Raw genomic sequence first — 13,366 nt, forward strand, 5'->3', positions numbered from 1 at the left:
GGGGAAGAAAAGCCCTTTGGGTGCAAAGCTGAGTGCATGTGCTCACCTGTTTCACAAGGGTGTTTTAGTCCATGTGGAACCAGACAATCATGTGCCATATCATAAGAAATGAAATATTTAGGAAAACCAGGATGAGGTTTCAGGAATCTTAACTTAAATAACTTTTTCCCATAACCTTCTTTGAATGTATACATTGTTTTAATTGTTTCACAAAGAGTGTTACAGATACTCTTGAATCAACATTATGAAATCTTTCCTTTTGTCACACTTGTAGAAATTTGAGAGAACAGTATTTGCACAGGTTTAAGTTACTGTGTTTGTGTAAATTATTGACTTGGTACTCATTGTAAAACTTCATTTATTTATTTATTTGTATGCTTTAGCAGGACTTGTAGGTGGTGCTCTACTAGGGTCAAAATAGCATATGGGTAGGCAAATACCAGACCAAATCCTACTGTGATTTGCCTCACTACATACTTTAACAGGTGTGCTTCTGTTGCATGTGGCGTTTGATATATTTGTGTATCTGCAAATATAATTTACTTGTAAATGATGGAAATTTTGTTTAGGATAAGGAAGCATTATTCCCAGACTTTGACGTTTTGCTCTGCTTTACAGCTTAGTATTCATGTCATGGCTCAGTGACGTAAATTCTGACATTGGCAACAGTGAACACTAAGCCAAGTTTAATTTGTACATGTGCGTGCTAATGATTGGATTTTTAATAAAGACGTTAAGGAATGAAGAGTTTGGTTTTTATTTTAAAGCATGGTGTAAGTTTTAAAACTTGGATCTGCACTGTACAGTTTTATATGAATGAAAAATACAGAAGTCTTCATTTAAAAGCCCAGTGTACTTTTGTGGCTGCTGCAGAACAAGCTTAGTAAATGGAAAGCTTGGCAAACCCAGTATGAGCAGAAAAAATAGTGAAAAGTTCTAGAAGAAAAAATCCACTTGAAACAGCATGCACTAAGTGGAGAAGGAATTGTGCTAAAGTTTTGTTACATGGAAAATCTAAAGTACAGAAGTTACTCTTAAGATGAGAAGAAAAACATACTACTGTATATGTTGAAACTATTAAAGTCCAAGGCAATTGTACCAAATTACTTTGTTACATGCTACTATTTTCTTCTGCTACCTAATCTGCATTGCTTTACCTGCCACAGCTGCATGCTAGCCTGGCTTTCTGCTGCGTGGGCTTTTTCAATCCTTTGCTACTGATTCTGCTTATAAAGCTTGCTGCGTGAGTAGCTGCCACAGGACTGAGGTGGTGTGGACCACTGGCCTTATTGTATCCAGCTAATAATGCCATTCAATGCCCATTTTCATACTGTAAAGTTGGTTTGGTGTGCTGATTGGATTTCCCAAAGCAGCAGTCAAGGTGCAAGAGTCGTCGATCTACTGAAATTACTGAACATGAAAAATGGGCTAGATGCTGTGCATGATTCAAACGCAAGAGCAATCTCTCTTTTGCAGAAGCTCTGAAGTAAGATACACTAGATTCTGGGAAGATGGCTACTTGTGTACCTAATTTAACAGATTAAACAAACACCCCTTCCCTTTAAGAGTGTGATCTTTGCTTCTCTATCTCAAGAACCCATGTCATTCTCATGCATCTGAACAGAAGAGATCATCCATGATTTGGGCATCTTTGATGAAAACCATAAAAAAGGATCTGTCAAAGATTTTGGTGATAACACAATCTGAGCAAGACAAATTAACATGTTTCTCAAATTCACAGAGACTTTGCAAGATTCTCCTCTCTGTCCAAGCCGATTTTCATTTTTGCTCCACTTTATGATAGAAAATACTCCCCCTGCATTGTGTAATTTTGAAAATGAGACTAAAATGTGCCTTTGCCCAATCATATCTGTATTTAGATTCCAACCTTGCAGCCAGGTTGCCTATGCATGGTCAGACTTGCATCCATTCAGAGCTCTGATCTAAAGGTCTGTCATTTACAAATTTGTGTCAGAACTTAAAAATGTCAGAAAACTCTACGTTAAAGTAAATGAATATATAATGCTGTGTTAAACAGTAGGTACAGTGAAAGATTGCAGGGTTTTTTCCCAAGCATTGCCAAAATCTTTCACTCTGGTTAAAGTTCATTATCCTTGTCGGAATTCTTAACAAAGATTACAATAAATGTATGCTGAGCTTGGAACGGGAATGGAGTGTAACAGGACACATTTGAATCCATTTGATTTCTTATTCCGGTATTGTCTATATGACTCTGAAAAGTATCATCTGATGGATTAAAATGATTTCAGTAGCAAAACTTCCTTCCTTGGAGGCTCACGTTTGTGCAAGTGCTGACGCTCTTTCTTGCTGGGAGCTTTTTCTCGCTGGGAGCTGCTGAGAACTCTTTTCAAAACTTTCCTATTTCCACTTCAATACTGCAACAATTGTATCCAGTAGACTTTGCCCTTTGTAGAGGTTTGTTTTAACCTGAACTAGTTCTGTCACTTGAGTCCTGTTCCACTGTAAATCAGTCTCTTTACTTGGTTCCAGATCAAGTTTTTGGTTCAAATCTCACCAGCTTGTGTCAAAGAGAAAACAGCACGGTGCCAAAGTTCGTGAAGCTGTGCATTGAGCATGTTGAGGAACATGGTATGGTTGAAATTTTTTGTTTACAAATCTCTCTTGCTCACCACTCCTAATGCTGAACATTTTAATCTTAAAATGCTGTTGGTTTATTTGGGGAAAATAATCTGAAACTTGTATCTGGAGTTAGCTTTGGGTTTTCGAGAGTGAGGGCATAGGTGAGATCCAAAGTGGGGAGAGGGGAGGAAATCTCATATCTGAGAAACTGATGTGCTTCAGTATATTTGAAGCTGAGGAGAAGGCAGGACAGCCTCCTGGCAGCAAAACTCTAAGGCAAGAGGGATTACAAGAAGTAGTAGAAGAGCTCAGCTCATCAAGTTTTTTCAGAGTAAAAGTGAGACTATCAAAATGCAGCCATTATTTTTGGACGGTTTAAGCATGCTAACAATCACTTCTATTAAAATTTCCTTGAAACAAACTTCTAGGAAAAAGTTGTATTCCTACTCTCTGTGTGCACTGACTGCCAGAAGACCAGTCTGTTGGTTTGATGCCCTTCAGCCAGTTACATGAATTGCTAAATTTTATGCAATTCTGGAGATTATCAGTGTCCACATACTGACTTCACCTTTTGTTTGCTTTCATTGAAAATATGTATTTTCTACCTGATAACTGAGAACAATTTGTTTGAAAGCTACCTGTGACATTCTGGGTTGTGTGCTGTAAAGCACATCTTCACATTTTTGTTGAAAATATGTTGGCTGTGACTCCTGACTTGGCTGTAGTCTCTGCTGGTTTTCTTGCCTGTTTCTTGCTGTTGTCTTTGCCCTGTCTCTTGGAAAAGATGACTGAGAGGGGATTATGGCATCTCCCTAATCATCATTCAGATATTTACCAATCTGAGAACATTCTCTTGAGAATCAGGGTAAGTGTTACAGGGGAATACATGTGAATTCTAAGGCATCTTCCATGGGAACTTCATGTAGGACTTAGTTGCAGCCTGTAGTCCTCTTTGTCGATGCTTCTATCTTTTAGCCTGGGAGGGGAAAAAAACTGCTCCCATTGCATTACTGCAGTTTGACAAACTGCCACCTTGCTTGTGGCAGCAAGCTTTATTCCATTTGTGATCTGAAGATTGCAAGAAGGGGGTTATTTTGCTTTGTTCTTTTTGGTTTTTTAAGTTTCTTTTTTATTTTAAAGACAGGACTGCAGTGAAGATAGTGAAATTTTCCTTTTTTTAATACCTAAGGGGAACCTGACAGAAATGAACAGCCTTTTTTTTTCCTACCTCTCCAACTCTTCTTCCTTCTGCCAATACACTTCAGTTCTTTCTGTAAAGGAAGGACTAGTGGATTATGGGGAAAAGGGATATGTCAGATGGTGCTGGTAACTGTGCTGTGTTGCATCAGACAACTCCTTGAGGAGCTACAGGGACTTGCAGGTATTCTGGCAGCACTCACCCTCTCAGTGGCATTGGCTCTCACCTGCTGCATTCAAGTGGCTTTTCAGATAAATTCTTTACCTTCTAATCACTGCTAACTGCAGCAGCAACCACAAAGACAGAGTTTTGTTCTTTTCTGGTCAAGTGTGCAGTCCTGAAAGGCAAGGGCTGCCCGTTTTAGTTCTGTAGGCTGTTGGGAACTCTGAGTGTGCATGAACATCATTCCCTCTCCATGTAAACCTGGTCACTTGACAACTTTGAGAAGCTCTCTGTGCATGAGTTGATTGTATTTTTCTTAACCATACATTAAAAATTGAACATTTGTATCCACAAAATACTTAGTTATTGCATGTTGGACTCCCATGTATTCCCTACCCACCTTCCAAGAGCATCTTAAGACATCTGATCTCACTGGGGAAACTTGGAGCTGTTGCCTCATTACTACTTGAATAGGAAGTTTCAGAGATTACTCTGAGCTTGATGCTGCTAAACTTGTGTCAGCAAGTTAAACCTCCTCTGTCTTATATGCCCTACCCATCAGGAAAAAAGCTAGTTTAGCTTTTTTTTTTTCCTTTGTTACAAGGTGGATTTCCTTTGCTTTTAATTTTGCTGAGCAGACCTATACATATGTAAAGTATTAAAATGGATTTATCCCTTTGTTTCAGGATTAGATATTGATGGCTTGTACAGAGTTAGTGGCAATCTTGCAGTGATACAGAAGCTGAGATTTGCAGTCAATCATGGTAAGCTTCCTCCAGCTATATTACAATGACATAATGACACATATTTTCAGATTGTAGAATTTCAGAGAAAACTCAGGAAAAAGATTTCTCTGTAAGTGTAGTATGTAATGAGAAATCATTGTCATCTTAGAAGTAAAGTTCCTTCAGAATTGCAGAATTGACTATGTAATAATATACGTCACTTGGACCATAGAGGCATTTCTAGAACAGAATTCTGAAGAAAGATGGTAATAGAATTTGAGGAAAGGGGATTATTTCAAACAAAATAACTTACTACCTTATGGAAAAACAGCAAGCATGGTAAGCTTCTACTAGCATTAAAATTGTAAGTTAATGGATTTTTTAAGCAAGATTTGCTACTGCCTTTTAGTGGGGCAGGGCTTAGCTCCTCTTCACTGTACTCTGTGTATAAAACCCTTTCTTCTGGCAATATCTTAGTGTTTTGTTCAGTGAAACTAGGAAGAGAACAGTAGCCCATCCACAATCTGACCTCTCATTTCCTGATTGACAGGATCTAACAGTAAATTTTCTGTTATGCCAACAGCTCCTGTTCCCTTGTGGAAGATGCCCTAGGAGTAGGGGAGCTGTATGTAGGGCAGTAGGCAGAATTTAACCATCTCCATCTGCTGCTGCAGCTCTGTAACCCAGAATGGGATACAGAATGGGCTGAAGTGGAGCAAGTCTTCACTGCTTTGAAAGCAATAAGGACAGAAGAATAGCTAAATTTATTAAAAAAAAAAAAGCTTTTATAGCTGAAGTATTATCATTAATTATTTATTTTTCTCTCTCTCAGATGAGAAGCTGGACTTGAATGACAGTAAATGGGAAGACATACATGTCATCACAGGAGCCCTGAAAATGTTCTTCAGAGAATTGCCAGAGCCACTGTTCACTTACAACCACTTCAATGACTTTGTCAATGCAATTAGTAAGTCTGGAGAACTTGCATATGGTGTTTGGATAAGTCCTGTACAATTTTTAAAATCATTTTGGACATTAAAAGAATGTTTTGGTTATGAACGGGGTGACTTGTCCGACCTGCTTGTCCGTAATACTGGGGCGGGCCGGGAGGTGGCAGTGTCCTATCTCGGATTAGTGCTGCAAACCGTTCCCAGCTTTTGTTCCCAGCCTCCTCAATTTTATGCTAAAGTTTTAAACAAAAATACTGAGTTTTCGTTTCTAAACCTCATCCTTTTTGCAGAGCAAGAACCAAGGCAGCGTGTCCCTGCTGTTAAAGATTTAATCAAACAGTTGCCAAAACCAAATCAGGACACGATGCAGGTACTCTTTAGACACCTGAAAAGGTAAGTAACAGATAGAAGGAAAGGCTTTGTATTGGGATCCTCCCTTAAAGATAAATACTTCAATTAAAAGTACTAAAACTGTTCCCACTGTATTTTTTTTTCCTGTATTGGACTCCATAAACGTGATAAATCCATGTGGTTTGTTATGAGTTGGCAGAGCACCAGACTTGAGACAGTGTGTTTCATACTGGTGATGTTTACTGCCAAGTCCTTTTGAGGGATTGTGAGAGGACCAAGAATGACATTTTAAAACAAAACTTTTTTCATAGAGAGAGGAATTACAGCAGCTCTATGTCCTAATAGCGAGACTACTCATTAAATAAATACTCTGAATAGCCATTTGCTTTGAACTGTGTCTTTTTGTGTCATCCTATTGCTCTAACACTGATAAGTCTCTTTTTTGTGTATTTTTTTCTCTTTCAGAGTTGTAGAAAATGGAGAAAAGAACCGAATGACCTATCAAAGTATAGCAATAGTTTTTGGCCCAACCTTATTAAAACCAGAGAAAGAGACTGGAAACATAGCAGTCCACACAGTATACCAGAATCAGATTGTAGAGTTAATTCTACTGGAATTGAATTCCATCTTTGGACGCTGACATTTTTCTTGCAGAAGAAACTGGAAGTGATGGGTTGGCAGCAGTACTCCATCAGAAGGAAAACCTCTTGCTGTATATGATGTTTTATGTTTGTGGACCAAGCAGCAACTTGTTTTTTGCACTTTTGGGGAGGGGAGAAACAGGAGAAATGTTTGACCACTTTAATGAGAATTAAAGACAACACTTCAGATTTCTTTGAAAAGTTCAATGTAAAAAATGAATTGAAAAGTTCATAGTTTGCCTTTTTAAAGTATCATTGGAAAAATGTAATATAGATTCATACACTGGATTTCTTGGAGAGTAAAACTATTAATCTCAAACTGGATAATCTGGAATTTAATCTCAAAGTTCTTCCATTTGATGGGGAAAAGTCCTACAATTTTTCCTGGTATGGAAAAATTCAGTGAAGTTACATCTTAAGCTTGTATAATTATTACAACCTACTCAGATCTGTATGACACTTTTCCAAGGGGTTTCTGCATGCAGTGACTGTCTTAGACTTGCGCTAACAGTTTGGTTTAGTTATTCAAATCTAATTCTTCACTTGATATCTGCTGCCCTCTTTCCTTCTTTTTCTCCTGTTTTTCTGTTGTTGGTTCTTTTTTTTTTCTACTTCTTTCTTTCTTTTTTTTTTCCCCAGCAACCTCTCTGGAAGTTCTTTGCTGCTTCCTAGAGCAGCACACTATTACACTATTTCAAACACTGAACTTGTAAGAATATCCAGCAATGGATATTTGTCTTGTGGCATAATAGAAGTAATATTTAATAAACATGTTCATTTTTTCAGGGTACGTCCTGAGCTAAGTTTTGTGTTATACTGATCTAAAGCTAAAGTCCTAAGTAAATACCGACTGTAACACTGTATTGAGTTCCTGGTATAATGCTGTGGTAGTGGAAGTTCCTTCTTGATGTAAATACAGGCTGTCCTTTTGATTCCTGTATATAATTCAGTTCCTGTATAGTTTAAGAACACTTTAGTCACACATTTCTAATCATGGGTAGGTTAGCTACAGTAGCATAATGTTTCCAGTGGATGTCTGGGTTTCAGCAGGGAAACAGGTTATGGGGAGGGAGGGAGATCTAACTGTGTGCACTTTTAGATGTTAATTACATTTGCGGGCAAATAACTGTAATGCAAATGGTACTGGAGAAATACTGAGTGTGCTTGCTAAATTGTTAATGCACTACAAGAAGAGCCTTTTAGGTTATTTAATATGTACAGGATGCATTAGAAAAATGTACTATGAATTCTAACATCTACAAATAGTGAAAGTCATGTTTTGATAGGTAGATAGATGTTTGATGGAATCCACGATGCTAAATTTAAGATTTTCTTTTTACTTTAATGTAGAATAATTTGTAAAATTGGTTTTGAAAGATTTTGTTACAGGGAGCATGGTCTGCTGAAGATTTTTTTAAATGTATTTTTCTAGACTAACTGCTGTATCTGACATATTTGTTATGTCTAACCTGAATAAAGAAAACCAACAGTTCTTTTAGAGTTTACCATACCCATTTCAGACAACACAAAAACCCCCTTTAAACAAGACCAATGTATCTTAGCCCTTAGCATGAGTGACAAACAGTTGTCACACTGGACTGAAATATGAATGCCTACTTGATAACCTGACAATATTAGGAACTCCCCAGTCCCCTTCTTTAACAACTTGAATTCTAACATAAGGTTCAGAGAGGGCAGAAGTAATTTATGGATATGAATTTGCAGTCTTTAAAACACATCCCAACTTGGACCCTGCTGTACAGGAAGCAGTTAGGTTGAGGAAGGGATTGCATGTCAGCAGCCTTAGATCTGCTGTGTCACTCTCTCACAGCCCTGGCTGACAGCAGAGGGGATGTGTGGTGAAGCACTGAGCTGGAACCAGATTGATGGTACGAGAATCTCATGAGCATAGGGCTTGCATGAAAAGTTTTTGGAGATAAGAAAGAAGAATAGTAACCTTGTGGCTTTCTCAGTGTCTTCTTGTGGTAATGGTGAAGTCTTGTGGTTTGTTGCAAAGCAACCTGAGTGAGAGCTGCGAAAGCCTCGTCTCGGCGGTGTGGTGTCAGCCTCCCTCTGGGCTGCCACGCCCAGCAGAGCTGAGCCTGTGCCCTAGCCTACCAGAAAATATCAACAAAGTTAAATGAAATCTGTGGCTGTACATTACTCAAAACCTGCCTTTGGCTGTAAAATGAGAAAGAATTCCTGCTGCTACGTGAGTGGGCTTGTTCACCGGCCACCTTTTGTTGAGAGTGTTACCTTTTTCAAAGGAAGAATGCCTTTTTAAAGCAATTTGATAATGAGGATGTCACACCTTTCCTTGTATTCCCCCAAAATAAAGCATTTTGTTATTACAATATCTAGTATGGTTTTGTGCAGTGAAGTTGTCTTAATATTCTAATTCTTAATTTGGGGAGGGGAGAGTATTGTTTTTAATTGAAAGAGATGTAGGCAAACGCTTGAGACATTCAGGGAGAGGAGGAAGTCCAAGCTGATGGTACATTTGTTGTGACCATCCTGAAACTCTGCATGTCAGCACATTGGGTTTCTTCACTGCTTGAAAGATCTTGTCCTGTTCCTGCAGTTAGCTTTCTTTTAAATAATCAAAATGAGGGATTTGCACAAACATTAACATATCCTTGCATTAGATGAAACAGTTAATTTTATATATTCCTTGCTTTAGGCTCTATATCAGATATGGTTGTGGTTTAAAGTCAATTTAAAGCCTAAATATTAACTTTTTGAGGCCATAACGATGAAGATACTGGAGGTCCAACATTAGGTATTGGTGCCAGCTGAAATTTTTGTTCTAGCACTAGAGCTGTGTTCAGCTCTCACAGCAGTAGTACCAAGCAACTTTCAAACATGCTTGATCTCTACCAGATATGGGTTTCTTCACTGTGAAGCTGGAGAGAGAAGTGGACACAAAAAAGGCACATATGCGCAGTCATTCCATGTAAACCAATTTTTTAAGTCGGAGTTGCATGCAGGAAGCTTGATTTACTTGTAAGTGGATAGGTCATGCTTCCTGCCCAGGCCCAGGCTTTCCTCCCCATCTTCACAGAAATCCATGATAAATTCCCTTTGTACTCAACCCATTGTATCCTGGCAGGCAAATCCTCGCCTTGCAGCATGGGAGAGAAGGGAGTTTATAGGTAATACAGTATCAGTTTATTCCTAGGCTGAGCCCTGACTTCTGTCCCTTCAAAGGGAACACCTTTATTTAGCCCTGAAGTAGTGATATTTTCAGAATCAATTGGTTAATTCATAAGCCATAATGTAACCCAGGCACAGTGGGGCATTCTGCCTGGCCCAGGGGGAGGGACAGCATGTCTGATGAGGCTGCCTGCAGCCGCTGGGGACAGGAGAGCTCCTCTGAAGAATCTTAATTAGCCTCCACAATTGTGAAGTTTTGTGGGCAAGCAGCTGGTAGGACTGGATCAGGCCTTTACAAAAGTAGCCCTATGTGAATGTGGGACTTAAATGAACATTCCCCCCCTCTCCAGCTCCCCCAGCATTCTTGTAAACAGAGCACTTGTAAAACAAGCTCACACTGTGTAACAAACCAACATGAAAGACATTCAGAGGCGACTTGGCCTCTCAGTCCTTTTTATTGCCTTAAGAATTAAATGGCAGCTCTAATATTATTTTCTTACAACTTCCCCAAACAGATTCGAGTTTGTTAAGGTACTCAGCTGCTACTTTAAAAAAATAAAAGAAATCTGTGTTGCGTTCAGCAAACTCCGAACTGCAAAGTGGAACAATCAGGTGTAGCGTCAGTTTTATTTCTCATAGAACCTCATCTTACAGCTTATTACACTAAAATATAGTTGGCTGGGGAAGGGAAGAGAGATCCTTAGTGTGGGAATAAGTAAATGCCAAACACTGAAGGCAACCAGACAAAGCAGGTGTGATGGACAAGCAAGATAGCAAAGAAACATTCACTCGGAACTGCAGGAATCCAGGCCAGAGACCTGGGAGAGAGCCAGGTTGCCAAGAGTGCGGCTTGGAGTTGTTTTTTCTTTTTTTCTACTTTGCACTTCTTACAATAGAGATGAAGGCCCAGCTACATTTTTAAAGGATAATTTGCTCTGTAAACAGGTGGAGTTGAGTGACATTGCAAAACAGCAGTACCTGCCTTTCTCCATTTTTTGTGGAGTGACTTCTGTGTGTCAGCTCCTCATGGATCTGCTTGTGTCTAACTTCCCTGGACACAAACACCTGAGTGCCAATGGGAGTCAGAATAATATTCGTTCAACCAGTATCTGTGCAATACAGAAATAAACTTGTTCTCAGTTGGGCAGTGTTATCCTTGGGGCACTGAAGGCCTCATCCAAGATCCAGCTATGGTGGCACCAGATCCTGAGAAGCACAGTGGTCCTGTCTGTTACAACCTCAGCACACCAGAAGAAACAAATACAAAAGAAGCTCAAAAGTGGGAGTATGCAAAAAAAAATAAAACTCCTAGCTAAACTTTCTTCACAGCTAGCTCAGATCTGCATGCATTGTACAAATCTGTTCAGACTAGCTTGTTAATTCATAGTGTGAAAGAAACTGTTAAAGATAGGACTTTAACTGTCCTCTAAAAAAATAAATACTGTAATTAAAAGCTGCTGTTTCTTATATCAGGCACTGTAAGATACATATTAAGCATTATTCAGCCTGTCTAGTTCATCCAGTGCTGCAGCAGAATGACTGGAATCAAACCTCTGGTGGTGTTTTCTAGCCACTGATGTGCCAGTGCTCTCTGCTTTTACCAAGAGGGTGATGCTGAGCTGGTAGTGGCTTGGTGGCTTCCTGCATGCAGGTGTCCTGACTAGTTACTTGTTCCAGTAAAGGAGGGAACTAACCTAGAAACAGAACTGAAAAAATCACCTCTTTCCAAGAAAAAATCTCCTATGACCTGGGCTGGGCCATGCTTTGGCTACAGGCTCCTGACCTGCACAGTGCTGTCACCAAGCTCACCTGCCTGCTGCAGGGTTGTTCTCCCCTGGCACTGAGTCATTGGGTGCATCTTCTTTGGGTGCTGCCTTGACAAAGCCTCTGCCAACACACCCGTGGGACGTGCTCAACTTCACAGCTTTCCTCTGGAAGGAAAACTGAGACATGGTTCTGCAGAAGGTAGTGCCTCTCCTGCGGCAGGATGAAGGATGCCACTATGTCTCCCACGATGAAAAAGCTGTTTCAGAGCTGAAGTGCTGTTCTCACTGATAGACTAGTCCTGCTCTAATCCAAATCAGACCTTTTGCTTCCTTATTTGTACAACAGTCTGGAGCCTGGGGGCTGGAATGTGCTGTGCTCTGCCCAGAGCACTGCTTTGCTGGCAGAGGCTGAGGCATGGGCCACTCAGCTATGGACACTTCATCACAAAGCAGTCAGCAGCATAAAAGCATGGACTAGAGAATTAAAAAATGTTCCTTTCTAGGTAATAGTTAAAGCAGGCTGTGTGCTGCTCCGTGTCACAGAGTGTTCTTCTCCTGTATTGCACAAATGTACGTGAGCTGAGCAATTAGGTATTATATTTGGCACAGGACTGAAGGAAAGCAATGTATTTCCATGCAACCTTTGAATTCCCATCCTCATTGCTCGTGTAGGCTGAGCAGTGAGCCAGCTGCCAAGAGGACTGCACGATCTTCAGGTTTGCATTAAAACACTGCAGCTGTAGGCTGGCATCATGCTTGTCACTTTCTTTTGCCTGAGCTTCCCAGCCTGCCCCATTCAAATGCATGAAAATTAACAACTTTCTGTCCACCTTTCCTATTTATGGAGTACAGCAACTCAGTGCAGCAAGCCAAGTGCTCAGGGCCCTTGGGTACAGCTTCTTACCTTGTATATACACAATTTAGTTAGGGGGAGGAGAAGACAGTTTATTATAAACATTGAACAGTGGGCGGCATCATTAGCTTTAAAAAATCATAACTTACTCCCCAGGTGGTTGTCCTAATGTGTTCTGGGCTTTCTTTGCATCCCTGGGATGAAAAGAAAGCCTGAGCACATGATGGGAGGATGCAGCACAAGGAAATGTTGAGTGCTGCTCTTGGTGGCAAGGCAAACTCCACTCTGCCAGCATCAGGCTCAGATGACAGAAGCACTGCCCATGCTGTATGAGGCAGAGGTTGGGGGACTAGAGCCTTTCCTTTCCTCCTGCTGCCTTTCTCATTTGCTAGGTTGTGATCTAAGGCTCATGGTGTGTTGCAGGCCAGACATCATCACTGTAATGGTCCTCTCTGGTTTTATAGAATCTATAAATGGAATTGGCCTGTAGCCTCCCATTTAGCCATCGCCTTCCTTGTTCCTACTTGGCCATTCATGGTCTATATCAAATGAAAGCATTTCTTCTGGCCAAAGCCTCCTTCCCATTTTTCTCCTAAAGGAACACTGCTCAGTTGAGCCAACCTGTCTCATCACCCATGGCAGCACTCACAGCCCTGCTGATGTGCAAATCACTCTGCTTGACATCTGCAGGGGCATGTCCTTGGGAGGAGCAAAAGCTCACATTAACAGCTGATATATCAAAGTGCTCCAAAATTTACACATCTACTCAGAAGTGTTGGCAAGGAGAACTGGCATCAATTATCAGGGAGGAAAGTGAAAACCATCACAGGCAGCTGCCCTGGATCTGTGCAGAGGAGCTGTTTACTCTGACTTCTTTCCAGAACAACAGGTTTAGGTGATGTCAACACGCAGGTAACTGCAGCTCTTGTTATCCATGTGAACAAAAGCTTTTCTGAAGCACAAGTG

General features: G+C 40.3%; 1 protein-coding gene across 12 annotated transcripts in view; it reads left to right on the top strand.

Annotated features, from left to right (window-relative positions):
• ARHGAP12 (Rho GTPase activating protein 12) overlaps positions 1-8,982 on the top strand; it is a 76,388-nt gene extending 67,406 nt beyond the window's left edge. For 11 of the 12 annotated variants that reach the window (XM_085050384.1, XM_085050387.1, XM_085050388.1 and 8 more), the window contains 5 exons: positions 2,512-2,610; positions 4,648-4,725; positions 5,519-5,653; positions 5,927-6,029; positions 6,453-8,982. In XM_085050384.1, the coding sequence (XP_084906510.1) occupies positions 2,512-2,610; positions 4,648-4,725; positions 5,519-5,653; positions 5,927-6,029; positions 6,453-6,627 (590 nt within the window). In that variant the 3' untranslated portion in view covers positions 6,628-8,982. Of the gene's footprint in view, positions 1-2,511; positions 2,611-3,741; positions 3,983-4,647; positions 4,726-5,518; positions 5,654-5,926; positions 6,030-6,452 lie in introns of those variants that run through there. The other variant, XR_014849689.1, reaches the window with a different exon arrangement.
• The last annotated feature ends 4,384 nt before the right edge of the window (positions 8,983-13,366 follow it).

Source organism: Lichenostomus cassidix, chromosome 2 (assembly GCF_008360975.1).
Source record: "Lichenostomus cassidix isolate B80296 chromosome 2, HeHo_3.0, whole genome shotgun sequence".
Classification (NCBI taxonomy): Eukaryota; Metazoa; Chordata; class Aves; order Passeriformes; family Meliphagidae; genus Lichenostomus; species Lichenostomus cassidix.